The sequence below is a fragment of the Phytophthora parasitica genome (assembly GCF_000247585.1).
Source record: "Phytophthora parasitica INRA-310 unplaced genomic scaffold supercont2.3, whole genome shotgun sequence".
NCBI classification, from domain to species: Eukaryota; Oomycota; class Peronosporomycetes; order Peronosporales; family Peronosporaceae; genus Phytophthora; species Phytophthora nicotianae.
The window spans coordinates 163,287-190,608 of record NW_008648989.1 but is presented as its reverse complement, the minus strand read 5'-3'; the positions used below and the strand labels follow the sequence as shown (position 1 = coordinate 190,608).

The window sequence follows — 27,322 nt, the reverse complement described above, 5'->3', positions numbered from 1 at the left end:
CGACTGACAACACAAAAAAAAGCGAGAAGTCCCCAAGGTTTTCTTGCATATATACTCAACCATGGATCGATGTTCCCCTACAAGTGTTTTAAAGATTTGACATACTTGTAAGAGATCTATGCTTACATAAAAGTACATGTGTGTGAAGGAGGCAAAGACATCGGCGGATGAGTTGAGTACAATGCAACATCGAAAACGAAAAGATGGTAATTCATTGGAATTCACCTAGCACGTTCGTAAGGACTGCAGCTACACAAAAGAAGAATGAAATCAATAGCTCCGTGCTTCTGCTCTCAGGCTGGTTTTCACCATGACCCGCCAACTCTACAGACTGCTGACTCCAGCACACATCTGGAAGAACGTCACTCGGATTCCACCAGCGCCACCGACCCATTCGAAGAATGGTTGGATTGGATTGCAGCCGCTTTTCGATGAGTGACAATGCTGCGAACGTATGAAAGAAAACAAATGTGCTGTTGCTGCCAGGGAGGTGAGGCTACTCACGACACTGGCGGCGGCGTGGAAGTTGTCCGTCCGCTGGGGGGAGATGTCTTGCCCTCCCCCGCCGTATTGGGATGTCCCTGCCAGGATCGGCTGAACGACGTCGAAGAGGTTGAACTGAACGGGATGGTTGAAGCCAGCAGGGAGATTAGCACCGTGCGGACACCCCAGTAAGCGCCAAGTGTCAAACTCCAAGACGGTGTTGTTGTCGATAGTCGTGGGCTTCAAATAGCCGATGTACGATGGAATCCAAGGGATACTCACAGACGTTGAGTTCCGGGCTGATGTGAATGCAGAGAACGTATTACACGCCTGGACATTGTCGCCACGCATTGGCCTTGAAGTCTAACCCACCTTCTGTCTGCCAGGTTTGGCAAATCCCAACATCCACTTTCAGCGTGTGGAACCCACCTCAAAACGATGTGGAACCTCTACTCCAGCAAGGTCGTTGCGAGGACCAGAGCTGGTGTCTGGCTCAAGAGCGGCAACGTTGGCACGCAAAAAAGCTTCATGGTTTCCAATGAAACTCGCCCCTCTAGACACCAAGTGGTTCTGACCCGTTCCGGTTGCATTTATCATCGCGTCCACGAATGCCCATACCAACGCCTTCGTGTAGACCACCCCTCAACTCGACAATGAGGATCCTATCGTCGAGCCACACCATCCAACGGGACCGCATCGATTGCTGCTCGGACTGGACGTAGCGGTTCCAGTCGGCTTGGGTCGCATCGCACAGCTCGAACGTGACCCCGTCGCTGCCGTCGGGGAGGGGGTTAGCGAATTCTCAACTTGGCTCCGGTCGAGATGGCGGATAGCGTCGTTGATTCCGCCATGTTTCTCACCGGAAGGGCGGGCCAAACCTTACCATACATTCTTGCGGCGCGTCCCAGACAGAGAATACGCCATACTAGTCCATCTTCTGCTTGTTAAAATAAATACTGCTACTGCTTCAAGTCAACGTTGAATTTCCAATACAAAAATCAAGTTATTTGGATCTGGATCATCGTTAGGTGGAATACCAACTGTCCATTGTATTCACTGCTAGCTGCTGTCTGTCTAGATGAGGTTCTGCAGCTCCACCTCGTGTCTCGCCAACTCCCTCAGCATAGGTTCATCAAAGTACTTGCTGACGTTCACGTCCTCACTCAGTCCCTTGCGACGTCGAGTCTTGACCATGAACTCTCGAGCCAAATCGTTCACCGGTGCAGGTTCCAGTGGTCGAAGCACAACGCTCGTGTCCAGTGGATCACCCGGTACCACCGCCCAATGATCAAACACTTGAGTGAGGAAAGCTTGGCCCTGTGTGAACACTCGCAGATCCGTCTCGAGTCCGAACGACTCGATCACCGGCACGAAGCCTCGCACTGTATACAGCGGCGAACCTGCCTTGGGAGCATCGTGCGTGATGTGTCCACGCCTACGACTCAGCACCTGATAAAGCGACGACACTGTGTCAGCAGGACACTGGATTTCCAGTGCATACATAGGCTCCAACATCCTCGGAGTGGCAGTCAGGAAAGCCGAGTAAGCCACACGACGGGACGTCGGGATCACTTGTCCACCACCGCGATGAATCGGCTCGGACGCAATGGTAGCGTCCAGGATCTTGAACTTGGTATTACGGATGGGTTCGTCACACAACGGACCTTCGCGACAGCTCCATTGGAAACCCTGTACAATACTGTCCTTGATCATATTCAGCGAAGACTTGTTCACTTCAGTAGCCAGCGTATCGTCCAGCAAGACGTTCGGCCCATTGCTTTCCGGTCCAAAGGCCCATACGGAGCGAGCAGCGAGCGCGTCCCATTTGTAGTTGGTCTGGAAGAAACTAGCGACTTGTTTCTTGCCCATGTCGAGGTTAATAGCACCTGACTCAATGTCCTGCGCTAGACCAGCGTCCAAAGGCTCGGAGATCATCGTGATCTTGTTCTTCTGGTTAGGTGTCTCGGCAAAGCACTGGACCGAAGAGGTCTCGGCCACAGTCTCGCAGAAGGCCACAACAGGGTCAGCTACCTTGATCTCAATCTCCGAGTACATCCTTCTCAAGTCATGCAAGATACAGTCCGCTGCCAGCTCTCCAGTGCACAGAATCACATGCTCTCCACTCTCTTCCACTTTCGTTCGTACAAGTGGATAACTCTTGCTGATTTTCCGCAAACCTTCGAGCATCTTCGGTAGTTCTGCAGGGTTTAATGGTTCCACAGCGAGCTTCATCACTGCGGTAGTGCCAAACGCGATGTGAATAGGTCGGAAGATCCCCACTTCTTCGTCTTGTAAGAGGTCTTCGTCTGCATCGGTGATGGTGGCGCTCTTGGTGATCGAAGCGTCCACTCCTTCAAGTAAGACCCAGTTACCTGCCGGGATACGGTTCACCTGAATCTTGTAGCGTCCTTGAGCAATGCACACGCCTTCAATTGTCCGCGTGCACATATCTTCGTCGTCTTCAGCGCTGTATGCCTCTCCCAACACTTTAACGTCCTTGGTCTCACGAACTTCACCGGAATACACGCGGCCGAATGCGCTAAACGTCGTGCCGTCAGGAGACGAGTACAGCTTGACAATGTTGACCATCAAAGGCGCATTGGAGTCGCACGACTGGATTCCTCGCACAATACTCAGCTCAGCGTTCTGGTTGCCAGTGTAAATAGTCTCCAGTTTGGTCTTCGCTGTCACAAGCGGCGAGGGCACGTGAGTCACCACCATATCCATAAACCCCGTCGTCACATTGCCGAAGAATTTGCCCAGAACAAGTTTAAGCAGCGGACGAGGGTTCAGGTTCAATTCTTCCTTTCTCAAGCGTAATCCCATGGCACGCAGCGACGCCGAGAGCTCCTTAGGGTCTCCGTTCAACACCTTCGAGTACATTTTGTACAGCGGCTCCAGTACGAACTGGATGAATGACCGCAATGCACCAGGATATGGCTACAAAATGCCAGAAAACAGGAACCGTTAAGCACAAATTATACAGTAAAAAATCCCGCAAAACTCACCGATTTCTTCGTGAATGTGCGTGTCTGTGGGTTAAAGTACTTGTCGCCCCAGAACCTCTTGGCCAGCTCCGACGAAGGCACTCCAGGGTACGTCTCCGCGTAGATTTGAGCGAACGACTCGAGCGTAAAGCTCCATCCATGTTGACCCGAGGCAAAGCACACATTGCCCAGCTCTGGTGACACGCGCTGTTTCTCCTGGTTCGCTGGCGTATTCGCGTCAATTACAGCATTAATCTCCTCAATCGTATGCAGTAGCTTGAAGTACGCGTCGGCAGGTGGCAGTTTGAGCTCAATAATGAGTCTGTCCACCTTGTTGAGCACCAATACAATGGCTACGTTGGCTCTCAATGCCGCCTTCACCAGTCTCTCCGTCTACAATAAAAAAAAAATCAGTCATCACATTATAAAAAAAAAAAGCATAAAAACAGCCCACTTTACGTTCATCATGACGCCCTCAATAGCGTCCACCACGATCACCGCTCCGTCCGCCACTTGGAGAGCTGCGGTGGTCTCGTCCGAGAAGTTGACGTGGCCAGGACAGTCCAATACATTGAGCAAGTAATGTTTCCCTCTAGATGTGGGCAGCACGAGCGACACTGGTGCACTCTTGATGGAGACTTTGCGCTCCTGCTCGTCCTTCCTGGTGTCTGTGTATCGTTTCTCAACTGCAGGATCCCACTTGTCCACGTGAGTCTGTTGCACTAGCAGGTCTGTAAACAGCGTTTTGCCATGGTGAAGGTCTCCGAGGACCGCTACGTGGCGGATGAGCTGCGGGTGGTCCATTAAACTGGTAAGGAACTGGGTCGAATAGGTCGTTCGAGGGATTTTCTGCTCCAAAACGGAGAAACTTTTGGTCTTAACGGGTTCGATGATGGGCTTTTCGATGGGCTGGGCATCTTCCTCCATTACGAGCGTCTCGGCGTCCCCGTACACGTCGCTGGCATCGGGGTAATACTGTTTATCCTCGTGGAGGACGATAGCGTTGTCCTCGTCATTGTGAAGCGCCAGAGCATCCACTTGACGACCTGCATCGTCCACCTCTGGCTCACTCTCGTGGTCGCTAGCTGCATCACTTTCCGAGCCGGACGAGGACTCGTCCTCGCTGCTATGAAGCTCCGGACCGATGTAGTTACCGAACTCGTCGTATAGAGACTCCTCCATTTTTGGATAATGGGGTGAATGGATTAGAGGATACGGATCTTCATTGGTCAAAAAGAAAATAATAAGAACTATTGATTGGCCGAAAATAAAATGACGTGGTGGACGCACGTGGACGTATTTGGAGGACATTTTTTATTTCTACTACAGCTAGAATTCTAGACAGCACTCTGCTTCTGCGAGTTGTGCTGTCGCGTTGGGGATGTAGAAATTGGAGCGGCGCTGAGTCTTAATCTTGGACGTTGAAGTGCTGGTTGTCTGGATGGAGCCATAGTGCAGCGTTGGTTGTCTGGATAAAAGTTGAGAGGTCTCAGTACGAGGCAGAGGTGTCTTCTTCTGGAGCTTCCAGACGTGAACAGAGCCGTCGACAGCGCCAGACACAATAATTGATCCAGAGCTACTGACAGCAAGAGAGCTGATGCTCGCGTCATGAGCTTGAGGGATTTCGTAGACGAGTTCAGTACCTGCTTGTTCGTGTAACTTCCAGAAGAGAATCTTGCCGGCAGTGGTGCCTCCCACCGCATACTTGCCATCACTATCGAAGCAGCGCACTTGGCCTGCTGTACGGATATCCATACTCCAGAGTTTTTCACCGCGGATATTGAACTGGATCAACTCGCTCTGCACAGTCGCACAGACGTACGATTTGTTGTCTTGGGCGAAGGCAATGGACGAGATGCCACCCTCATGCTTAGACGCTTGAATTTTGCTGTGAAAGACTGCTCTACTCAGGTTGAACAGATATACCGATCCATTTCGAGTTCCTGCAGCGCAAAAGCGGCCATCGCGACTGACGTCCAAGCACAACACAGACTCTTCGCAATCAAGGAATATTCGGATAGGAGTAGCCACAATGAATCGCGACGTATACCGCCAGAGTTTAATACTCGAATCCCACGAACTCGTGACGAAGCGGTCCTGAAGCACACGGATAGCTGAGATCCCATCCGAATGAGCGAATACTTTGTCTAATACCAGTCCAGTTGAGGTCGAGTGCATGTATACGCTGTTGTCCCATGACCCAACAAGCACAACGCTCTCGTCTGGCGAGATATCGCAGCAGGACAAGGCAAAGTTGCCAGAAACATCACGATATTGAGCCACGTCTTGAGTGGAAGAAAGCTTTAGCGTTTTGTCCTTGCTTGTCGTCCATAGAAACGAATTGTCTTTCGAGAGAATAGTACTTGTGACTTCCCCTTTGTGCAACTGACACTTGGAGATCTGCTTCCAACTCCAGGAGGTTGATAAACTGTACTTGGTCCTTAGCCTGGATGTCCATCTCCAATTCTTGGGTGGTTTCCCTGAGCTTATACTGCCCCACAAGTGCGTAGATAACCCTTCAATAGCCTTCGGAAGGCGATTCCACGAGCTCTGGCAACACACAAGACTGTACCGATGTCGAGTTCTCTGATAGGGACTCAAATCATCCTCAGTTTCATCTTCAGACTCGGTGTAGTCCTCGAATGCACTAAATGCGAACTCTTTCCGTTGCTGAAGACGAAAATCGGACGCGCTATTAGCAGGAATTGAGACTCTGCGGACATGAGGAACCACAACTCGTGGTGACAGGAGTAAGTCTGGAGTAGCCACCTCAATCTTCCCTTCGCCCTCATTGCGTGACGGATGAGGCGTAGAGAACAACAGCTTCGGTGTCTGGCCAAACTCTTGGATCTGCGATTCCAGCGAACTTTTCTGTACTGGATCATCGATCGTTTCCAAGTCGACTGATCCCTCGTAAGATAAATAGTAAAATACTGGAATCAACAACACATGTGGTTAATATACAACCGGCAGTCAGAATTCGAGTGAACAAGTACGTACAGTTATTGGCCTTCACAGCGTCGTCGCCTTGCTGCTTGTAGCCAAAGATCAAATCAATCCAGTGGTGCAGATTTTCTGACACGTAATCACTCTCGAGTGCAGCGCGGTTCTTCCGAACAAATTCTATTGGATCCCCATGTGCCCAGGGCGGGAGCTCCACGTCGTCTACTCGGTCGAAATTCTGCGTAGTTCCCAGATCGAGATGCTTATGATTCTTCAGCCATTCATCTGCTGGCAGCGTGCAGTCAAAGAACTCGGGAATGAGTTCCTTCACATCGGTATGATTGGACACACAACCGTCCCAAGTCACCTTGATACTACGGAACAGGCGGTCCGGAGCATCAAACTTGCCACTCTGAAGACACAACATGCACTCCGGAACTTTCCGAACCAGGAAATATAGCACGTAACCGGGAGTGGAGTAGTGAGTACCATACAAAAACGGCGGCGGCATTCCTTCAGCTTCGTCGCCACGAGGCATCACTTCGTATCTTGCTTTGAAATACTCGAGACGTTCTTCATTCAGCGCCCCGACAGGTTTCGAGAGGTCTCGGAACACTTTCGGATCGCCCAGATTGAGGTCCGAATTCGTATAGTCACTCAGAATCCATGGGAAAACCGGGTATTGGGTCAGATCATTGCGAGTCCGACCTGACGCATTATTCAAGAATTTCAAGTATTCAAAATTTGAGAGTTCTCGACGTTGCCACTTGCGCATCATATACTGCAGATCTTTACGACGACAGCGTTGCAGCTCTGGCTGGCCCACCATGAGGGCGTAGAAGTCATCACGTTCTTTTCGAGTTTGAAACGAGAAGAAAAAGCTGTCGCCATTTTGTAAGTAAATTTCCAGTCCGATCTGTTGCAGCAAGTAGCGGCGCTTGTAGACTTGATCGATGTTGGTATATTCCCAGTTGAGTACTGGATCAAACACGTTGTTGAGCGATGATGGCTGGAAATACAGACGCAACGTTGTCAGCATAAGACAACCGGGAAACTTGAGCAGTGGCTCGATGCGGTTCGCTACACACCCCGTTTCCATCAGCAATCTTTCACGAAAATCAATCAACAAACTCGGATCGAACTTGTCTGTCATCCTGGGTGCCAGAACTGGAGCTAGAAGTGTTTCTTCCTCTGTTTTAATGAGCATTCGTCGTGGCAAATTGGACACTTCGAAGATAACGTGAATACTTGCGAGAAATGCCTCGTACGCCACATGTTGCAGTGTGAAAATGTACTTGGCCGGCATTTCCCCGTTCAAACTGCTACTGCTGTTGCTTCGGATTTCGCTGTTAGGAACTTCAATTCCTTCTGTTGTATCCTTGTAGATGTATGGGTGGTCGATGCCTCGTTCTCGCATTTCAATTACTTGTTTCGTCTGGAACGTCAAATATAATAATGGTGTTTCCTCGGTCTCAGTACCAGGGGCTTCTGAAATTGATGAAGGTTGCAAAAAGCACTCAGTCACAGGCTCAGATACCATACAGCGGAATGGGAAGCGTAGAATTGGCAATAGAAGATCATGAGGCACGAAAAATAATCCACGAGTACACACTTTGATCCTGCCGGATACTTTGCGGTGCGTGAAGGCGCTCGGCTCCAAATATCGGCACGCACTGTGATCCTGTTGGTGCAACGTTAGCAACTTCAACTCGGATCTCAAAGTTTATACTCGATATAAATTGAAAGAAACCACGTACGTCCAGGAAGAACTCGCCGTCCTCGAGCAGCAGCAGACTGAAGCGCGTCGTCTGGGCATTCTTGTTGCTGCGACGCCGTCTATGCATGATGGATATCCCCTTTCGTGTGTCTTGAGGCGCTTGAGATCGAGCAGGGGGCGATGAGTCCGTACCCACCGTAATTAGGATGGATTGTCTATATTGATATTCTTTACGAATGGCGGGGATTCAGTGCCAGCTTGAAGAAATCGGCAAAGCTGTTGAAAATTGTTATCGAGTTACCAGTGACTCGATCTCGATGAATGACTACTTCTTATTTACTTGTTTACTTATTTCTCCCTAGAGAAAACAATTATATGTTTTTGGATACATGCAATGGTACCCGGCGGCAGGTAGACTGCACTGCCTTCTCAACAAACGGCAGTGCAACTATTCCTCCTGTCCGACTCGACGGATCCCAAAGTGGCGATCTCATGCATTTCCTCCTCCGGTTCGACTTCAGGTACTGGAGGCAACATACACGTAGGTGCAGTCGGAGCCGAGCTCGAGCGCGATCGGAGTGGGGGCGTGTTATTGTTGCATTCCCCCTCCCCCACGTACGTCAATCGGGTGAGTGAGTGCACCCAATTGCGCTTGGAGCTCCTGGTATCTGCGGTGAAAATGACGCGTTCGCCATTGGCTTTAATGACGTAGAACATCAGTCCAATCTGTGAAGGCAGCGAGGCGCCGAAAAGCGCAAACTTCTTTTGCATGGAGAGGGCCTGGCAGTCCTGTACTCGGAGAATGGTAAGCTGCGTCTTCATGCCAGTGTTCTTCGCAGCATGCGCTGCTGAGCTGTACATTTGGAGTCGGTGGCCTCGCAAGAGGCAATAGTACCGTCTGTTCTGGAAAAATGGAGCGTTCACAGGCAAGCTCAGGAAACCCTGCTCCAGGATGGTGTCCTCAGGCTGGCCGGCAAAGCGAGACTCGCGGTGAACGAACTGTTTGGCCAAGGTTTCCATCTCGTTGAGCTCTTCTGCCGAGTAGTGGCACTTGGCTTTCTCTTCATCAGTGTATTGTGGTCGCTCGAACTCCTCGGCATTTTTTTCCACGAATCGGACGCGACGGTGCTTGCCGCTGTTATCCTTAAGACCCATGGCTTCGATGTACGAGCTCCACTTTACAGCGAGTGGTGATTGCGATTTCTTAAGACTGGGAGCTAGAGGAGACACAGGAGTAGCACGACGAGTTACGGAAAGACCAAAAGGCGCACGGCTAGCCTCGCTCTGTTGCTTCTGGTCCTCAAGGCACTGATCCTCCTCGTCGCGGCTCATATCGAGCCACTTCTTGAGATGCGAGCGACGCGATTCACGGCGCTGGTTCTCGCATTCGAGACGTCGAGCTTCGCGGATAAGGCGCATGGTGGTATGGAAGGAAAGGAAATGGGTCTTTCTTCAGTGGCGGAAGGAGACTGCGATCGGCGACTGCGATGCCCGAGTGGGTTGCGGAGAGATGCGGATGCGAGACGGGTCTATCCTCAGTGTTGTATGCTCGCGGTGGCTCTAGCAGCTTTCGATGCTTGACCCACGCTGACGTTTGTTTCCAGTGGTGTGTGTCGTGACGAAACGATGAATGAGGCAGACCAAAGCCCAAGTCGTTCGACTGCTGTTGAAGAAACCCGGAAGATGCCATACAAAGATCAAGAGTGAGTCCGTGTCTTTTTTGCGGGACTCAGCGTCCCACTCTGGTCCCACATGCTCAGATATTTTTCCATACTGGAAACTAATACCTTTCCGAACTGCTGAATGAGTTTGAGACAATATTTTTAAAAACAGGTTTACTAGACCTTCGATATTACATGTCATGCAAAATCATGATGGGTTAGCTCGAAATGATCTCAAAGCGGAGCCGACCATAATTACCGCTGAGGTAATGCACGCACGCTTTCGGTAATCCTGAATAACTATAGAGCAGAACCCAACACCGTTTCATTCTCCGTTCATTATTTCCTGTCGTTCAGACAGGAAATAATGGAGGCGTTTCGAGAGTGTTTTTGGTGCTCTCTTTACATGTGAGCGTTTCTTTTTATTTTTGGCCAATCGCAGCACCACCCAACATGGATACAGATCCCACGATGGGACACTACCTGTAGTACAGTACTGCACCCTGTTTTCGCGGGGTGGGCCATATATGATTTGCAAACACATCATGTTTCAGCTCCGAAACCTGAGGCCTGTTTGCAAAAGTAGCATTATATCCGGAAGTTTATTAAAGGTCCGAGGGCGCAAAAACGGGTGCACTACTGTACCGTTATCGTTTTTATGCTATTAATACCAGTATTATATTTCGTCACTCTCAAGGCAAACGGAAGATAAGTTTGTGGTGAAGTTACTGGTATATTTACACCCTAAGCGTGTCTTCAGACGTACTATAGTTTCTGGTTTGATGAACCCCTGACTCTGTCGGACTCCTTGTCACGCACTCCGACTCGGACTGTGTGTTAAGCCAGATCTGCCAGGTAAGAAACCGCAGATCAAGGGGATGAGTGTCACACACATGGGTTTTGCTGTGGCGCATGTCGCGAGAGGAATCAGTATCGTCTTAATGAAAGCTAGTCAAACCACTAACTTCAACAAAATGTTAAGCTCATCCATGCAGCCCACCATCTTCAATTCTGAAGTGGACGTTATCTCCAGGTGCGCTACAAAAGTCTTGGATCGGATGCCTACGCTTTTGATTTCCCGCTGTGGATATGTTTGATGTCTCTGTGTATTGGAATATGCCAAAATTCACCACCAGAATTCTAGACCACAATGCACTGGTTTGGTAGCTCCATTATGTATAATCTTCTAATAACCATAAACGCACTTGTCGATGGTGACTGTGGTGGTAACGGAGTCCATCGTCGCTTCCAGCCACCACTCAGTCTAGATGCTAAGGACGCTCGTTAGATCAGCATTGCTATTCTTCAGAGTCATTATGGCGCTCTGCTAGGTATCAAAAAAAATACTGGCAGGACTTAGATCGAGAAGCGAGTTCATCTGGAGAAAATAACGTAACTCTAAACGCGGTCGCAGTTAGTTAACCTTAACGAACCTCAGCACAACTTAGATGCATCTGATCGATGCGTTCGTACTCGCAGTAGCTCTAGGACACTATTGCACTGATATCACCGTACGAGGTCCTTAATTCTAAGAAAAAAACTTTGAAAATTATGGTTTTGGAACAAAACTTATTTCTAAATACGATCTTTCAAATTTAATTTTTTGGATCAGATTTGAATCCGAAGGACGCGCCATTTTTTCGGATGTTGTCACCTCCGCCGCCACCACCGCATGATCTGGAGCCTGCTCTCGGTCCCATTATCATCAGCAACGTCAACGCCGGTGTCGAGTTCATCGACGACCTCGTACGTTCTCCACCCATAATCTGTCAAATCTAATACATCTAACGCAATCACCACCAGGCCAATGACGACGAGCGCGATGAACTGATAGAACAGATGAATCTGCACGGAAACTCGATCCAGTCGATGGACGGCCTGGAAGCTTTCACTGGGTATAATACGTAGACTGGCAGTTGCAATAACAAACGGAGAAAGCTCACGGGTGTTTGCCAACGCTGGTAGATTGGTGGAACTCTGTCTGTCGAGCAATTATATTGAGGAGATATCGTTCCATGCACTGCAGTCGTTGGTGCATCTCCGCGTGCTGGACTTGTCGGCTAATAGGTATCTCGATACGGCAATTATTCCTATGCGTTTTCAAGCTGTAGCTGACTTGATATTGCAGCATTTCATCTACGCTTGGATTCCCACAACTGCCACGTCTTGAGGAACTATCCATGGCTCACAACTGGTGCGTTGGCTGCATATGTTGGCATTCATGAGCTGCAGCTTAGTTGATACTGTGGTGTTTATTGCAGTCTGCATGGCTTCAACGGTCTGACGCGCCCCGTTAAGTTCCCTAAGCTGCAGTACTTGGATCTACGAGGCAACGAGATCTCAGAATTAAATGACCTGGCCGTGTTGCAGAGACTAAAGGTGATTAGCGTTTGTAGCTCAATTGGCTGGGGGCTTCAGCGTATATTAACGTTTCATATGACACTTGACAGCGACTCTCTCACCTCCGACTACAAGCAGCTAATGGCGACCAAGCCAACCCAGTATGCGACCTGGATGGCTATCAGCATAACATTATAGAGGTCTGAAGCGAGCTGTAAAGGCGGTTGGATGATCGAAATGACTGACAAGCTCATGTTTTTAGATGCTACCAAGGTTGAAATTACTGGATGAGGAAGAAGTCGAGTTTTTGAAAGAGATGGGCAGTCTACACATGCCAAAGTATCGCTCACTAATGCGCCGAATCGTCGAAAGCAAACGGAATCCAAGTCAAAATCCACGTGATATTAGACGAGAGCCTGCAACGTCGGATCTACACCGACAAAATCGATGTTTCAAGAGCCAAAACAATAGTGAACGAGGAGTGCTGCCTCTCAGTGTGGACACAGAAGAACACCCGCAAGACGGAGAGAAGAAGGTGTCTGCAGCTTCGCCCCTTCCAGCCACCGTTGAATCTGAAGACCCTAGAAGGCAGTCTCAACAGCGCATTATCCTGAATGATACCAGTACAAACACCAGTGTGGATCTGGAGAAGGACATTTTGAAGCGTGAACAAGTCATTGGACAGCGAGAGACTGAATTCTTAGAGAAGGAGAAGGCTTTCCTGACAAAGGAGAATGAGTTTTTCGTTAAGGAGAAAAGCTTGCTGTCGCAGCTTGCTGATCTTCAGGAAAGGTTAGAGATTGCAGAGACCCGAGCAACCAAAGCGGAGGCCACTGTGATGGAAATGTCGAGTCGTCTACTTCAGAAAGAGAAGGATCAAGCTGATGAATTTATGACTTCTCAGTCTCAAACAGAGAAGCAGTTAGAGTATGAAGCTACTCTTACTGCACTGAAAGGCTCGCATCAACAGGAGATAGAGCGTCTCAGTGCTGACAAGGATGAGTTAGAGAAGAAGTTTACAGCACTGGAAGCGGATTACACAATAGTAACGCAGAGATTTCGTGAAGCTGAAGAACGTTTACAGCAGAAGATTGTTACATTGGATAAAAGTGAGAACAAGGTACAGGAGCTTACTGGAGAGTTGGAACTTGCCCGTAAAACACACGAAGCCATCGCTACCCAGTTATCAGATGAAGTCAAGTACCATAAAGACCGCGTGGATCAAGCTGACAAGCGCAACAGTCAACTGGAAAAGCAAGTGACCGAGTTAAAGACGAACGTTGAGACTGTTTACAACAAATGTATCGAGAAAGATGAAGCCATTCAACAATTGAAAAAGAGTTTAGTCGCTCGTCAAGATGAGATCGGCACGCTAAGATCTCAACACGAAAAAGATACTGAGCGTCAAGACAAGTTACAGCAGCAACAACAAGATCTATACGAACGTCAGCTACAAGCGTCGATCATCCAGGTAGAAATGGAGTTTCGTAAGGAGTTTCAGCAATCAGCACAAAAGTTCCAGCTATTACAACGTAAAAACCAGGAACGTATCAAGGAGATCAAGCGCGTTCAAGAGGCGTATCAAGTGAGTCTCCAACGCGAGGCTGCAGCAAAGGCCGAGATCGAGAAGCTTGAAGCCATTCTAGCAGACGACAAGAAGAAGTTGTTTGTGGAGGATTCTAAGCGTTCGGATACATTCAAAGCAGAAATCCGCGAGCAAAAAGCCAAGCGTAAAGAACTGGAACTACAGCTTCTAGAAGAGCAGAAAAAGTCTGCACAACTGGCTGCTGTAACTGCAGAAAGCGACGAGAAAAGGCTTGAAAACGAGCGACTTCGAGAAGAGATTCGAGCTTTAGAAGAACAGCGCGAGTCCTGGAAGAAACTGGAGGATGATCTACGTGCTGCTCTTAAAGTGAAAGATGTTATGCACGCTGATAAGCTACGTCAGATTAAGGAGCTTACTGACCAGATTCAAAGCGCTGAAGTGCAGTTTAATGGAGAGATGGCAGAGTTTCAGGCCCAGATTGAAGACTTGGAGGCTGCGTTAGATGAGAGTCTTCAGAAAGCTGCTGAAGAAGAAGTGAAGAACGAGAAGCTCAGTGCTAAGATTGAGACGTTGGAGAAGGATATACCCAAGAAGGAGGAGCAGTTAACCTCGCTTGGAGCTGAACTGGAGAAGAAAGTGTCGGCTCTGGAGTTTTTGGACCAAGAGATGCAACGCATGCGAACTGTTCTTGAAGATCAGGACAAACTTTTCCAAAAGCGAATGCAGAAACATATTGAACAACAGCGTGAAGTAGTGGAGCGTGTTCGAGCAAGTGCAGAAGAGGAACGAGAACATCAGCTTCATGGGTGGGAGGCTGAGCGAGGCGAGATGATGCGTAAGTATGAGACTCTGGCAGCTGAAATGGAGAACGTAGCGGCTCATAATGCAAAGCTGCGAGTTGCGTTGGATCAGGAGCGTAGGAAGACAGCGCAAAATGATCGAGATATGAGAATTCTGTTGGCGCAGATTGATCGCGAGCGGCAATCGAAGAAAGAGAACTTACGACAAATTAAGTCTCTTTTCGAGCAATTACAACGAGAAGCGTCATAGTTTAATATTAAAATGAGTCTTCGTCGCTTCCATCTTCTGAAAAGTACTCGAGTTCTTCAGATTCAACTTCCTCCTCGCTCACATCGGACTCGCTTCGCAAAGCTTTTGTCTTCTTCGCATCCTCTTTAGCTTCATCCTCACTCTCCTTTTCAGTTGCAATTGCAGGCCTTTCATGATCACTTTCATTTCCATGTGAGTCCTCATGTTCATCTTGATGCTCTCCGTTTGCCGTAGCACCTACAGTCGTCTCAGCTTCATTCTCATCTCCGCCTTCCTTGTCGCTTTGAGCTTCACCTCTAGGTGGCAACGTTTGGTGTTCATTCGACTGTGAAGCTTCAGCCACCGATTCTTCTATAACGGATTCTTCCATCATACTCTCTTCTAGCCCACTATCACCGTCTTCCATTGCATTTTCAGCCTCACGAGTTGTTGTCAACGATGGTTGTCTCTGTTCATTCTCGTTTGCATCCATTTGTGGTGTTTCTGGTAGATTCTGTACCAATCGATCCAGTAGCCGCTTCAATTGCGTCTCATTTACGACGCCTGGAGCCAAGAATCGACCGTTGTCTTGCTGTAATTGGCGAGTGATCTGCTCCGTTTCTGATGTTCGTGTAAGCATCGGGAGCTCTACCACGTGCAACTTCCTGGTAGGAGGGGATGCACCATTGCCATCTCGATACACATACAAAGACGTGGAGCTCTCGCCAGTAGCATCCACAACACCCTTCAGATCGTCTTCATACTCGAGCGCTAGCGTCGGGATCGGCGCATACTTGAGTCCAAAGCGGGTGGGTACGATCATTTACTTTAGAAGTGCGCAATATTCGTGTCGTTTCGCGGTCACGTAGGTTACGATAGGAGTACACTTTGTGTACCCTTTCATAACGCAGTTTCCTGGGAATTATAGTCACTACGTCGACTATTTATGGCTTCTCATATGCACAATACGCGGCTGTAGCGCTCCATGATCGCCTAGCACCTCGGCATTTAGTCATCGTCCTGCATCTACAAAGTGTAGCCATCTTCCAGTAATGGCAACTGTGCAGCCAATCTCCTTCGAGAATCGTAACCCTATCGAGCGGGTTACATTCCGCTCTGAAGACCTGACGTGGCACGGCAATTTGCTCAACTTCGCGGGCTCAGACGACGAGAGCTCCATCGACTCGGACGCTGTCTCTGATTCCGACGTGTCTTCGTCAATCTCGTCCTTCGAAGCGCCCTCTTCTAGTGATTCCAGTGACGAAGAGAGCGACTCGGAATCAGATTCAGGCTCGGAGTCCGATTCATCCGTCTCAGATCAGGACCAAGTGGACATCGTTGACCAACATTCATCCGACGACGAAGGCAGCCGTCCACCAGAGTCCACCTTCTACCGTCATCCCTCTTTGACGCTGACGGGGACTGTATTGGACGCTGTTGCGGACATGGCTCGCACCGACAATCTTGGCTACATTGCGTGGCTCGTACCCATTACCGGCATCTTCACCATGCTCGGTACCGAATTTCTGGCCTGTGTTAACCATTTCACATGCTCCGAGAACTTCCCAACTTTATCGTACGCCGCCACGTTCCGACCGGAAGCTTTCGCCTTCACTGGGGGCATGTGTCTTACCGCCATCTTCATCTTTACATCGGTCGTGCTCTTCTTCTGGTACCTGCGACTACGAATGCAGCGAAGCTCGGACGAGCAAGAGAACACACCGAAGCAATTAATGACCGGATATGCTTGTCTCGTGTCTGGAATGACGGCAGCCATCTCGCTCTTTGGACTCGCAGTAATGGATATGCGCAATTATCATGACGCGCATATCAACTTCACCATCGCCTTCTTCATCGCGGCATGGGCTACAATGATTGCGGTACAAATAGCGAGAAAGAATGTTCTTCATGAGGACGAGAGCGCTGAAAAATCTTTCTCGACGGATAGTCTTCTGGTTGTACTGCGTCGTCGCTCCTTTTGGCTCTCGCTGCGTCGTTGGAGAAGGCTGGATGTGTATACAGCGTACACGCTCGGTCAATTGCTGCTTAATACTGGACTGGCGTCGACGTTCTTGTGTAAGTTTTTGATTTCTCATGATATCTGATCATTACTGACTGTATATTATTTGTTTTCTTTTTAGTTGGTTTGTTTTTCCTGTGCGCTAACGGTGTGTGGCCAAACCCGCTGGGTTTTACTGCAGTTCAAGAAGCCTTTTTTGAAGCTGTAGCCATTATGTGCCAGCTTCTCTTTATGGGTACATTTTCTTGTGAGTTGGCAAGACTTGCTCGACTTGTTGAACGCAGTGACTACGCAGAGTTAGAGAGGACTGAATAGCTACAAATCAATTTGCATACTACCATTTAGAGCATGCTCGCTTTATCTACGCCTGCTGGTTAAGGTATTCGACGAATAGGTCGCCGATATCAGCAACAGCGCATGGTCGTAGCCGCGTGATCTTGATGTACTGACGACGGTGACGACGAGCTTCAGCCGTGGACAGCGGACGAGTGAGTCGCAGCTCGTTCTTGACAGTGTGTGGTGGCACTCGCAGACCGTCAGCCACTCCAGCATCGCGTTGGTGAGTCAATAATGCCTCCACTACAGCGTTCGTGACTTCATCCAGGGCTTGAAGGAAGCTCGTCTCCGCAGCAGGTGCAGCCTTGGTGGCAAGACCTGCCTTCACGGTCTTTCCGAACCGAATAGCGTCGGTGATGGCGTCCAGCGGTATTCCAGCCCCATCTACAGCAAAGTCGTCCGGAGTCAGGCGAAATAAGGGACTGTCCCATCGATTCTTGTCCATTGGAACCTCGAAGCGAGCCGCAAGCTCTTGCAACAGCTTGGAGTCAAGATTTTCCTCACTCGCTGCGTTACGCTGCAACGCTATCTCCATCGGCGTGTCCACATACACCTACAAGCATATAAGGTATTAGTGCACATTTCTAACGCTAACTGGAACTCTAAAAGAAATGCGTACCACACAGTATGTAGTACTCTCTGCTTTAGCCTTGCAGAAGAGTTCGTATCGCTCTCCTTTGGTGTAGTTGAGAGCATCCAGCACCACTATCGTCTTGGTATTCACAACCTTCTCCACTGCAGCTTTCAATGCACTCCGAGTGTTCTTCTCCGCTCTACTATCTGCAGTCAATTAGAGTAAGAGGTCCGATGAGTCGAGTATTGTGCTCCACCCATTTCAGTCTTACCGGCGTAACCCTTCGTCTTGTCAACATTGACTGTAGCCGGTGAGATGCATAGGACATCTTGATCCGGCAATTGGCGCTTTAGATGGCCTACCAACGCTGTAGCCACCGTCGTCTTGCCAGCCGCAGGAATCCCGCACACAACGACGAGAGGCATGATGGAAAACGCACTTGGCTGTTGTAGCCATCTGTCAGCACAAAATGTAGCCATGTGTTAGCCAGGTGGGGGGATCTTAACCATGTTGAAGCTGTCGGCAACAAGAACCGGTCATTGCTGCTGATCTACCAGGTTTCTATCCACAATCGAGAGTGGCGTTTCCTCTGCTTGGACAGCAGTAATTTTAGCTTTGTTCCTTCCATCCAGGGGACGTCAAACAACTACGGTCAGGCTTCGAAGCCATCTTGTTCGATCTACGCTTGGCTACACCATTTTATCCATTGCAGCAAGTAGCTCAGGCCATGCCGAACTCTACGGGTAGTGAACTTAACGTGCTGCTGCGTCATGTACCCAAGATCGTCGTGTCTCGCTTCGTCAACAACCCAGATCGACCTCGAGGACCCGAGAGCTCCTCGTTCCTCGCTACTGTGGCTCTCTTCGACATCTCTGGGTTTTCATCTCTCGGTAGTCGACTCAGCGAAGACGAACGTCGACAGAGCAGAGAAACCAAAAGCAATAATACTGAAACAAAAGTACAAACTGCAGCAATACAAGGACAAACTAACCGACCGCGTTTATCCAGTGGAGCACGCAGTAGCAGTGTAACAGCTCTCCATAGTGACTCAAAAGTATCCAAGTCGAGGATTTCTCAACCAGTACTATTGGCGCTACCAAGTTTTATCGGTCCTACTGTTGGTAATATATCCAGTCGAAGCTCACGAGAGTCAACGAGGTCGTTGAAAGACTACGATGATAGCAGTTCGGAGGAGGAATGTCTTAGTCCAAGTGATATGATGCGCCAAAGACGACAGAGTAGTGCGTTATACTCATCGTTTACTACCAAGACGTCAGTAGCGACACAAGGTATCGCAGTCGAGACACTAACCACGACGCTAAACAAGAGTCTGGAACCCGTAATTCGAGTGATTCTGAAGCATGGAGGAGATATCATCAAGTTCGCAGGTGACGCTCTTATTGTCATGTGGGAGACTGAAGCTTCACGCGGTAAAGTTACACCAGCAGGAGAGCTGGTTTATCGTGCAGTTTGCTGTGCTTTGGAAGCTTTACATGCACTTGAGGGTACTGATACCGATACTAACGAGCAAGAAAGTGAACCCTCGCATGAACAGCTACTCGGAATGCACGTGGGTATTGGTGTTAGCAACATGACAGGAAACCACGTTGGTGGGGTATTAAACCGGTGGGAATTTTACCTTAGCGGAGATGCTAACAGACAGATGAGTTTTGCTGAGGAAAGCGCGAAAAAAGGTCAATTGGCGCTCTCTCCTGAAGCTTATGGTGCTCTTGAAACGCGGTTTGGAACATTACCGGAGTTAGATGTGGTTTGTCATGCAAGTGGGAATTATCTGATACTGGAGATACCAGGAGAGCCTTCGATATCTGTACCGTATCGCCAAAATACTGCAACTGTACCACTAGAAGCGAGCTCCGACTTGATCGGGTTTCTGCGATGTTACGTACCTGGGGCGATTGTATCACACTTGCAAAAGGGTCTTGCTCTTACTCCCTGTCGACTGAATGTCACCGTTGCGTTTGTGAAACTTGAAGGCGTAATCGAGATAAAAGACGCACAAAAGCAGCTACAAACGATCCACCAGAACTTGTGTACTATTCAAGAGTGTGCGTACAAAGCACAAGGTATGCTGCGTCAGTTCGTTATCGATGATAAAGGAGCCATCGCCATCGTCGCTATTGGACTTCCTCCGTTTTTCCACGAAAACAACTGTAAGTGTTATGCTAGTGCTCTCGATTTACAACTTAAACTAACCTTTTACCTGTTTGGCAGCTTTTCGAGGCATTAAATTCGCATCTCAAGTTTTGGACAGTGGAATAAAGGCATCCATCGGGTATGCAGCGTCAATATTACCAAAAATATCATTTGACTAACTTATATTTTTCTATAATGCAGGATCACAACAGGTTCTGTATATTGTGGTTCTGTTGGGAGTAGTGCTCGAGCAGAGTACGCTGTTGTAGGAGATTCTATCAACTTGGCTGCTCGGTTAATGTCTGCTGCTCCTGTGGGTGAAATTTACTGTGATGATCGGACTCATAAAGAGACAAAAGGATCGGTTCATTTTCGAGATACGCTCGAAATGAGTGTGAAAGGCAAGACCAAACCTATTCAAGTCTTCCCTGTGCAGCAGTATTCACAAGCTTCTGAAGCAGTCGCCACTTCTTCATCAGAGCCGACGTGTCCAGCACCGTACAGAAGCAGCGAAATCCTAGACGCAGTGCCCCTTTTCGGCTCCATTCCAAGATGTAACATCAGTGATACGAACGCGCACCGAGCATTAATTGTTTGTGGAGACAGCGGCACCGGTAAGACTATGCTGCTGAATCATGTGGTACAGCGACATTCTCTGCTTTGTTTCAAGGGAAATGGTGACAGCATGGATACTGCCGAAGATTTCCACTCGTGGAGAAATATCGCGAAAGCTATGGCTACAGTCATGGTGAAATCTTCGTTGAACAAGGCTTCATTGCCAAGAATTGACGTGGCTTCTTTGACAATACATCGACCAAGTCAACATGGGCGAGCTTCAAGAACGAGTACACTGACAACTCATAACGAAATCAGCGACAGTGAAGCCGACCTTGACAACAGCTTTAACGGACGCGTAATTGACTGTGCAGTGGACACAACACCACAGCGTGTTACAGTCCTGGACTATTTGTTACTTCACCAAAAAGTTACGAAAGAGACACTGAAAACTCTACGCCACTGGTTTCCATACGACGACACAGGCACGACTGTAGAGCCTACTGCTGAAAAGGGAGAAGGATCACTGAAATCCTTTCGGCAAGTGATGTTCTCTATGATTGCTGTAGTCAGCGCTGTAAAGCCTATCATGTTGGCTTTTGACGATGCTCAATGGATGGACAACCGAAGCTTGAGTCTTGTACTTAAAGTCCTCGAAGAATTACCAAACGTGTATTTCTTTATCACGGTACGAGGCTTATCTTCCTCGAGTGCGAGGTCAATGCTGCTCGCTCTAGTCATGAGTCTCCCCAGTGTTGATACACGACAGATGAACTGCTTTACATACCAGGAAACGAGTCTTTTCTTGTGTCAACAATATCATATCACCATCATGGATACACAAGTTCTCAACTTTGTATTTGAAAGAACAGAAGGCAATCCTGGATCTCTCATCAAGCTCGTAAACTTCATGCTGGATGCCAAATACATTGCCATCGAACCGGAGACCAACAACATTGTGATTCTTAAAGACTTGGACGAGATGGATACATTGGTACCTCAACATATACGAGCTCGCGTCATGTCGATCGTAGACTCGGTGGATGCCCTCGCCCAGACAGCATTAAGACTGCTAAGTATCAACCCTCAACCAATTGAGGAAATGATGGTAAATGGTGTTTTAACGCTCTTATTGAATGCAAAATCCGACGCGAGCATGAGCGAGGCAAGCAGCATTCGACTCAAGGTTCCCAAACCTACATCCGAAGTGCCATTACTCCGTCAAGTTCGTGAAAGTCTCGCGCCTTGTGAAAAAACACTTTTGACCATCGATCCGCACAACAAACTCTACTTTTTCACCACTGAAGAGATGCGTCTTGTGGTGTACGATATGATGCTGCCATCTCAACGTAAAGTTCTTCACGGTTTGTATGCCGAATGGCTCAAATACGCTGCCAAATCTGGTCAAGAGCCACCGCTCCTAGCAACAACTGGGTCGAAATCTTCAGCTGGGAACGTGACGACTACCGAGCCTATTAAAGCATCAGCTATTCACCCGATGCCGTATCAGCGGTACGCCTTATTGGCTTACCATCTTTCCCAGTCAGATAACCCAAAAGAAGCGCTGGAAGCCTATTATCTCGCTGCCGAAGGTGCCATGGAGGCCAAAGAACTGGGTTTTGCCGAAGACTGTATGCACACTTCTATCAAAATCTTGAACACGCATCCTCGCGTCAACGATCTCTCTGAGCTGGACACTATTCTACTGCGAAGTCGTATCGAGTTTATCCGCGGTACCATCGCAGTGGAGAACAACGACTTGAACCAAGCGATCGCCCACTTGTCCTGTATCACGCGGTTATTTAACCGCAAAGGTAGCGTCTTGCGGTATCATTCAATCAACATCCAGCGCGAAGGTCTGCCACTTCGTTCACCACTCAGCCTTACCAGTAGCCGTCGTACCAGTTTCCCCATGTCGACTATGGTTGATCCTGCACCTGCCACACCTGGTTGTTTTGGGGTATCAAGCCCACCCGAGACGCGATGTATGCCTCGCTTCTTCTCTTTCAACAACATCTTCCCATCCCATTCACGGTTGGACGCGCCACTTAATCGCCAACTTACGACTAAAACCACACGATCCAAGATGTCGGCACGGCTCAGACCAAATCGCATACAGGCAGAGCAAACTCTTGAGGCGTTGGACCACATTAACTTCTACCGACGAAAGGCATCGGCGCTTATTAAGCAGATCAATTACGCCAAGAAGAAACAGGATGAAATGCATCGCCATATCCAGAAATTCGCGCAACGAAGTCTACAAGCGAAAGACAAAAGATGAACGCGGTAATTTCCGCTATCAAGTGTAAAAATGACGTACAATGGATGTCTTGAAAATCTCTGTAAATTGACAACTTAAATGTTTTAACATGATATTTTGCAACACCAAAAAGCTCCAGAAATTTACCTATTTATCCCTCCAGCTGCAACAGATCCATGATTGCACCAATTTTGCTTTTGTACTCGAGATGTCCACCAATAATTTCTGACAGGTCTACATTCTCGACGCCAGCAATGTCGATAGGTGCGATACCCGCGGAGTTTAGCGCCCACCCTTGATAGCGGTACATGACACCGAGCATCCAGTCCTTGTCTGAATATCCGTTAATGAGTCTCCCTGACACCACACGACGAGCGTTAGCCCAGTCGTCACGTGCCATAGGAACAGGAGAACCCAAGAGCACTGCGTTTTCTACAATCCCACACGACTCGTCTATCGTCTCGCTCTTCGCTAGTTCCTTTAAACACGAGAAGATCAGCCTGGCGCCCATGCCGTATCCAATCAAAGTAACCGGACGGAGCCCCTGTTCACGCTTCCGCAGTGCATCAGCCAGTAGTTTACCAGAAGTATCCGCAGCGTTCATTGTCACAGTCCAGGCATTGTCAATGATATCAGCAAGCCGAAGAATCACTCGAGGGATTGCCACTGCAGCGAATAACGCTGCAAGAGCAGTGTACTTGACGATTTCAGTGGTAGCGTAGTTCGAAACTTGCTCTGCTGCAAACGTCCGCATCGATTTACCAAACCTGCGGAGTCCAGCCTCCTCCCATATCAAGCAGTACTGGTCTCCTTGAGGGAATCGGTCTTTCCATCTCCAAGCACGCAGCGGTTCATGCTTCGTTCCTAACTCCCACACCGACGAGGTACCGGTATTCGCTGTAGTACTCTGATTACTACTGGAAATGGCGTTTGAATCGCTGTTTAAACTCGTAAAGTCGCTGTATCGCGCATCTTGGTCCGCCACTGCCATCTTGGAGAGATCTGCAATGCCCAATGGATCGTTCTCAGAATTCCCGGCGTCAATACTGTACGTACGACGTAAAATCGCAAAGAATTCGTCTTCGCGTCCTTTATAGCGATCCATAACTTGGTCCACCTGGTCCACTTTCTCTGGATTCTTCTGTCTGTAAAAAGCTCGCAAATACTCACGACTATCTCCCCATGCTCGACGGAAGCCTCTGACGGGTGGGTCATCGTCATCCAGCCATCCAGACACACAAATGTAGACGTTCATACCGTCTCCGGCAGAGACTAAATCGAAGCTAAAGTCATGCACTCCTCTGGTTCTAGTATCCGCCTTCATGCCCATAACTCCAGCCCCAGCTGTACCAAACAGTACAGTCGTAGCTGTGACTCCAGCCGCTGATCCTACAGCAGCTCCGATGGTCACGCCTGCTCCTCCCAAAGCTGTTAAGCTCGCAGCAATGGCAGGAGCAGCCAGACCACCGGTCACTGCTAACAACGCACCTCCAGTCACTGCTGCAGCGCCAATAGCAGCGTTACGCTTCCAGTCTGTTATCTTGGGTTTAGCAGCCACCTTCTCGAGTGGCATGGCTGTAGCCTCAGCGTACAGAGTCTGGCCTATATCCACCTCTTCTCTGGTTACGTCCGTCCACTGTAGCTCCATAGCTAGAACTAGACGTCTTAATAGCGTTCTAGATCTGGCATCGTAGCCCACACTTTTTACTGTAAACCATAGCAGTCTTTTGACGATTTCTAGACGGAAAGTGTCGGTCGTTAGGAGATCTGAGGCTTCTAAAGCGTCACGTTCTGTGCGGTGCTTGAGTTTCCTGGCCCAGCGTTTGAAGCCACCTGCAGCTTCGCGTTCCGGGACTACAAGGGCCAAAAATGGGGCCGGATCGAGCTCTTCGACGGTCGCGGAGGAAGGTTCATGTGCTTTAGCGACCAGTTCTTGTCTTCTGGAGGTTAAAATGGGTAAATACGCCTCGGTTTGGGTGCTAGAGAGCCCTACGAAGTGCTCTATTAGCAGCTTTAGATAAGCTTTAGACCACACGAGCGAAGTGGAGCCATCAGTCACCGCCGGGAGGAGACAAGCGCAGAGACCAGCGACGCCGCGCTTCTGAGACTCGGAGAGGAACTCCATCGCGTATTCAGAGGCGATAGGTGCGGTGGAAGTGCTGGGAGGACTCGACGAAGCGTCGGGGCGACGAGCGAAGAGCTTCTTCATGGGTGTTGTGATAATGGATGACTGTTCAAACGTTTTGATTGGCTAAATTTGATGTCTGATTCTGAGTCGATGGGATATGGCTACAGCGTACTTAGTGGCTAAGTTCGATGTAGCCATGAGCTTGAAACGACGCAAACGTTGAAGTGATCCTGTGGCTGCTATGGCGGAGAAGGGGTTTCTGGTGGATGCGGTGGCCGAGTTCGTGAATGGCACTGTGTGGCGTGATGCAGTGACGCATTTCCTCGAGACGCACTATAAGCGATTTCTAACGGATCCGACACCAGAGAGCAAAGTAAATGGCTACACATTGGAGCAGTATGACTCGTTCATGGCGTTCAAGGACCGCGTCGAGCGGATGTTGGAAGGTGTCGTGAGTGAGTTAGGCTGCTCTGGGGAGGACCTGGTTGAGGCTATTCAAGAAAACTTAAAGTACAAGTCGGCGCTATCGACTGAGAAGAGATTTTGTATCCAAACACTACTCACATTCGACGACTATGACGCCTTCTACTCGAGAATTCGTGAGTACGCAGCCGAGAAACAAGGTATCGTGCAGATATACCAGTATATAAGATATTGTTTTTTCATTATTGACGGTGAGATTTTTCAGCTGTTGGATACGATGAGACCGTAACCGGGAACGCTGAGATCTCCGAGTGGGCATTACAGGAGGCAATCGCAAGATCACTTCTGGAAGCTCACGTACGTAATAGTTCTGAGATAAACCGAAGCGAAAAGTAATGAGTTGGTCTCGGTTTGTAGGCAAGGGGTCAGCTGGATGAAGCAGAGGCGAGCTGGCTCCCATGGGCACAAGCTTTCGTACAAATGAGTGAGGCAACTGCACCAAGTGTCGGTGGTGAAGAATCAACAGTGGAAGGTATGAGGGCAATTGGTATTATTCACACTGGAGTATTAATTAGTGGCTAATTGATCGTTAGCTAAGGAAAGTGAAGCGAGAGCGGAGACGAAAGATACTGCTGAGGATGAGCCAGAAGAAAAAGAAGATATTCGTATGCAAGAACTGGAGAAAACCTTGATCCGAGAGGTGCGATTATCTATGCTGAATATGTTGTACTATGAGCACTAATTCTACTCGCTACAGAGGTTCAAAGTGGACCTCCTCGTTGCGCAGCGAATTGCCGACGCTAATGCTCAGATGAAGAAACAGATGCTGAACCTTGCCGCGGCAGTGGTGAATCAAGACGAGCAAGTCGAAGATGTAGCTATATCAGCAGAAGAAGAGCTCGCTGGGCTCTTCAAGCATATTGAGACTATCGGTGATCGTCTGAAAGACGTGAAAGCGCGGTGCTTCATATTCGAAAGTGTCACGCAGCAGCAAATGGATACCATGTAAGATATTTTTGCTTACGGTAAGGTTGGCTGATTCTAACACTGCATTGCCCTAGTTATCTCTATCTTAAAGAAAAAGTTCATTACAAGCAAGATCTCGTCTCACAAGAGAAGGAAATAGCAACTTTCATCTTCACGCAGGTACAAGAGAAGGACGAATCTTTAATTCCTTTGATGCTGGAATGGCTATTACTCGAGTCGGAACAGCTTCGAACGCAAAATCAAATCCAGGAACACCTCGCTGGTCCACGCGACGAAGGGTACTGGACGCAAGTATGGGATGAAGCCTCTCAAGCGTTTTACTATGTCAACTCGGAGTCTCAGGAGAGTGTTTGGGAACCTCCAGCTGCTGGTTTCTACGATATCAACAATGAGTTCCAAGTTCCTGGATTAGAAATCGAAAACGCAACACCCGTTAATGATGGACTGGATTCGAATGCTGAGGCAAAGGAGAAAGATGTATCATATACAGATGGATCTTACAATTCCGAGACTCTTACAGAAATTCCGAGCTTGGAGCAAGCGTCATCTCAGCTGGATGCTACGTTTGAGTTGACTATCGGGCCAGACGCAACAGAAATGGTAAGTTCGACTGAATACTGGTGTGTTACCACCATAATTAAAATAAAAAATGAATGTGCAAGGTGGAGATGGATAACGTGTTGGAGCGCATTTCTCGCGAGCACGACCAAGAGCGTAAGAGGTTGGAACTCGTTTTCGAGCTGGAGAAGGCACGTCAAAAAGAGGAGTTGCGTAAACGTAAAGAGAAGAAACGTCGAGAGAAATTGGCCAAGAAGCAAAGACAAAAGGAGGCAGAATTCCAAAACGAAGCTCCTAAAGAGGATGGAGAGGCTTCAGCTCAGCCTTTGCCTGCGCCAATGTCTTCACGTGTTGCTGAGGCGAAAACTGAGGACAATTCTCATCTGGGTATCAACGTTCCTGGCCATGGCCGGATCGACTTGACTCACTTACTCAGTGATACACACGCCACTCGCCATCGTCAATTAAAGGGAATCACACCGACTCACGAGCGAGTCATGCTTAACCCGGCAACGCTACGCTACCTCACTGAGCAAATGGTGATGAAGCAGCCTGAGGTCTTAGGACAGCAAGTACGGAATGAGATTGTGCTAGAAGAAGCGGATGAAAAGTAAGCAGGGG

The 27,322-nt window shown here is 48.8% G+C and overlaps 11 protein-coding genes across 12 annotated transcripts; 4 read left to right on the top strand and 7 right to left on the bottom strand.

Moving 5' to 3' along the window:
• Positions 1-276: 276 nt before the first annotated feature.
• On the bottom strand, positions 277-1,253 carry PPTG_01254 (hypothetical protein). Its single transcript, XM_008894489.1, has one exon. The coding sequence runs from the start codon at positions 832-834 to the stop codon at positions 325-327; it is 510 nt and encodes a 169-aa protein (XP_008892737.1). The 5' UTR covers positions 835-1,253; the 3' UTR covers positions 277-324.
• A 158-nt stretch (positions 1,254-1,411) lies between these two features.
• Positions 1,412-4,655, bottom strand: PPTG_01253 (hypothetical protein). The gene is made up of 3 exons (XM_008894488.1): positions 3,930-4,655; positions 3,492-3,863; positions 1,412-3,423 (listed from the first exon to the last, which is right to left on the bottom strand). The coding sequence occupies exons 1-3, from the start codon at positions 4,650-4,652 to the stop codon at positions 1,558-1,560; spliced, it is 2,961 nt and encodes a 986-aa protein (XP_008892736.1). The 5' UTR covers positions 4,653-4,655; the 3' UTR covers positions 1,412-1,557.
• A 113-nt stretch (positions 4,656-4,768) lies between these two features.
• Positions 4,769-8,352, bottom strand: PPTG_01252 (hypothetical protein). The gene is made up of 3 exons (XM_008894487.1): positions 8,171-8,352; positions 6,471-8,094; positions 4,769-6,403 (listed from the first exon to the last, which is right to left on the bottom strand). Exons 1-3 carry the CDS (start codon positions 8,255-8,257, stop codon positions 4,800-4,802), a joined length of 3,315 nt encoding a protein of 1,104 aa, XP_008892735.1. The 5' UTR covers positions 8,258-8,352; the 3' UTR covers positions 4,769-4,799.
• On the bottom strand, positions 8,335-9,803 carry PPTG_01251 (hypothetical protein). The gene has a single exon (XM_008894486.1). The coding sequence runs from the start codon at positions 9,547-9,549 to the stop codon at positions 8,560-8,562; it is 990 nt and encodes a 329-aa protein (XP_008892734.1). The 5' UTR covers positions 9,550-9,803; the 3' UTR covers positions 8,335-8,559.
• Positions 9,804-11,378: 1,575 nt separating this feature from the next.
• On the top strand, positions 11,379-14,759 carry PPTG_01250. 2 transcript variants are annotated; one of them, XM_008894484.1, is made up of 7 exons: positions 11,379-11,537; positions 11,595-11,686; positions 11,757-11,858; positions 11,920-11,985; positions 12,053-12,170; positions 12,242-12,331; positions 12,394-14,759. In XM_008894484.1, the coding sequence occupies exons 1-7, from the start codon at positions 11,436-11,438 to the stop codon at positions 14,725-14,727; spliced, it is 2,904 nt and encodes a 967-aa protein (XP_008892732.1). In that variant the 5' UTR covers positions 11,379-11,435; the 3' UTR covers positions 14,728-14,759. The 2 variants fall into 2 exon arrangements, with proteins under 2 accessions (XP_008892732.1, XP_008892733.1); XM_008894485.1 differs by having other exon boundaries at positions 11,595-11,858.
• PPTG_01249 (hypothetical protein) lies at positions 14,348-16,027 on the bottom strand. The gene has a single exon (XM_008894483.1). The coding sequence runs from the start codon at positions 15,527-15,529 to the stop codon at positions 14,735-14,737; it is 795 nt and encodes a 264-aa protein (XP_008892731.1). The 5' UTR covers positions 15,530-16,027; the 3' UTR covers positions 14,348-14,734.
• PPTG_01248 (hypothetical protein) lies at positions 15,759-17,684 on the top strand (the record flags this gene model as incomplete). The annotated part of the gene is made up of 2 exons (XM_008894482.1): positions 15,759-16,782; positions 16,848-17,684. The coding sequence occupies 2 exons, from the start codon at positions 15,759-15,761 to the stop codon at positions 17,039-17,041; spliced, it is 1,218 nt and encodes a 405-aa protein (XP_008892730.1). The 3' UTR covers positions 17,042-17,684.
• On the bottom strand, positions 16,960-18,097 carry PPTG_01247 (hypothetical protein). Its single transcript, XM_008894481.1, has 3 exons — positions 17,908-18,097; positions 17,682-17,842; positions 16,960-17,615 (listed from the first exon to the last, which is right to left on the bottom strand). Exons 1-3 carry the CDS (start codon positions 18,059-18,061, stop codon positions 17,088-17,090), a joined length of 843 nt encoding a protein of 280 aa, XP_008892729.1. The 5' UTR covers positions 18,062-18,097; the 3' UTR covers positions 16,960-17,087.
• A 266-nt stretch (positions 18,098-18,363) lies between these two features.
• Positions 18,364-22,626, top strand: PPTG_01246 (hypothetical protein; the record flags this gene model as incomplete). Its single annotated transcript, XM_008894480.1, has 3 exons — positions 18,364-19,807; positions 19,869-19,929; positions 19,992-22,626. The coding sequence occupies 3 exons, from the start codon at positions 18,364-18,366 to the stop codon at positions 22,624-22,626; spliced, it is 4,140 nt and encodes a 1,379-aa protein (XP_008892728.1).
• PPTG_01245 (hypothetical protein) lies at positions 21,694-24,858 on the bottom strand. Its single transcript, XM_008894479.1, has 2 exons — positions 22,666-24,858; positions 21,694-22,602 (listed from the first exon to the last, which is right to left on the bottom strand). The coding sequence occupies exon 1, from the start codon at positions 24,812-24,814 to the stop codon at positions 22,757-22,759; it is 2,058 nt and encodes a 685-aa protein (XP_008892727.1). The 5' UTR covers positions 24,815-24,858; the 3' UTR covers positions 21,694-22,602; positions 22,666-22,756.
• Positions 24,859-24,974: 116 nt separating this feature from the next.
• Positions 24,975-27,315, top strand: PPTG_01244 (hypothetical protein; the record flags this gene model as incomplete). The annotated part of the gene is made up of 7 exons (XM_008894478.1): positions 24,975-25,356; positions 25,422-25,513; positions 25,574-25,688; positions 25,750-25,856; positions 25,914-26,161; positions 26,218-26,743; positions 26,806-27,315. The coding sequence occupies 7 exons, from the start codon at positions 24,975-24,977 to the stop codon at positions 27,313-27,315; spliced, it is 1,980 nt and encodes a 659-aa protein (XP_008892726.1).
• Positions 27,316-27,322: the final 7 nt, after the last annotated feature.

What these genes read in the sequence shown, in the direction of transcription:
- PPTG_01254 (XM_008894489.1), bottom strand. Translation starts at nt 834, where the DNA reads ATGCGTGGCGACAATGTCCAGGCGTGTAATACGTTCTCTGCATTCACA.
- PPTG_01253 (XM_008894488.1), bottom strand. Translation starts at nt 4,652, where the DNA reads ATGGAGGAGTCTCTATACGACGAGTTCGGTAACTACATCGGTCCGGAG. An exon ending in TTGAGGGCGTCATGATGAAC is followed by an intron (nt 3,864 to 3,929) that starts GTAAAGTGGGCT and finishes TTTTTATTGTAG; the next exon opens with ACGGAGAGACTGGTGAAGGC. An exon ending in GCACATTCACGAAGAAATCG is followed by an intron (nt 3,424 to 3,491) that starts GTGAGTTTTGCG and finishes GGCATTTTGTAG; the next exon opens with CCATATCCTGGTGCATTGCG.
- PPTG_01252 (XM_008894487.1), bottom strand. Translation starts at nt 8,257, where the DNA reads ATGCATAGACGGCGTCGCAGCAACAAGAATGCCCAGACGACGCGCTTC. An exon ending in ACGGCGAGTTCTTCCTGGAC is followed by an intron (nt 8,095 to 8,170) that starts GTACGTGGTTTC and finishes TTGCACCAACAG; the next exon opens with GATCACAGTGCGTGCCGATA. An exon ending in CGCTGTGAAGGCCAATAACT is followed by an intron (nt 6,404 to 6,470) that starts GTACGTACTTGT and finishes TGTTGATTCCAG; the next exon opens with TATTTTACTATTTATCTTAC.
- PPTG_01251 (XM_008894486.1), bottom strand. Translation starts at nt 9,549, where the DNA reads ATGCGCCTTATCCGCGAAGCTCGACGTCTCGAATGCGAGAACCAGCGC.
- PPTG_01250 (XM_008894484.1), top strand. Translation starts at nt 11,436, where the DNA reads ATGTTGTCACCTCCGCCGCCACCACCGCATGATCTGGAGCCTGCTCTC. An exon ending in TCGAGTTCATCGACGACCTC is followed by an intron (nt 11,538 to 11,594) that starts GTACGTTCTCCA and finishes AATCACCACCAG; the next exon opens with GCCAATGACGACGAGCGCGA. An exon ending in ATCAGCATAACATTATAGAG is followed by an intron (nt 12,332 to 12,393) that starts GTCTGAAGCGAG and finishes TCATGTTTTTAG; the next exon opens with ATGCTACCAAGGTTGAAATT.
- PPTG_01249 (XM_008894483.1), bottom strand. Translation starts at nt 15,529, where the DNA reads ATGATCGTACCCACCCGCTTTGGACTCAAGTATGCGCCGATCCCGACG.
- PPTG_01247 (XM_008894481.1), bottom strand. Translation starts at nt 18,061, where the DNA reads ATGCCTCTCGTCGTTGTGTGCGGGATTCCTGCGGCTGGCAAGACGACG. An exon ending in CAAGACGAAGGGTTACGCCG is followed by an intron (nt 17,843 to 17,907) that starts GTAAGACTGAAA and finishes AATTGACTGCAG; the next exon opens with ATAGTAGAGCGGAGAAGAAC. An exon ending in AGAGTACTACATACTGTGTG is followed by an intron (nt 17,616 to 17,681) that starts GTACGCATTTCT and finishes ATATGCTTGTAG; the next exon opens with GTGTATGTGGACACGCCGAT.
- PPTG_01245 (XM_008894479.1), bottom strand. Translation starts at nt 24,814, where the DNA reads ATGAAGAAGCTCTTCGCTCGTCGCCCCGACGCTTCGTCGAGTCCTCCC.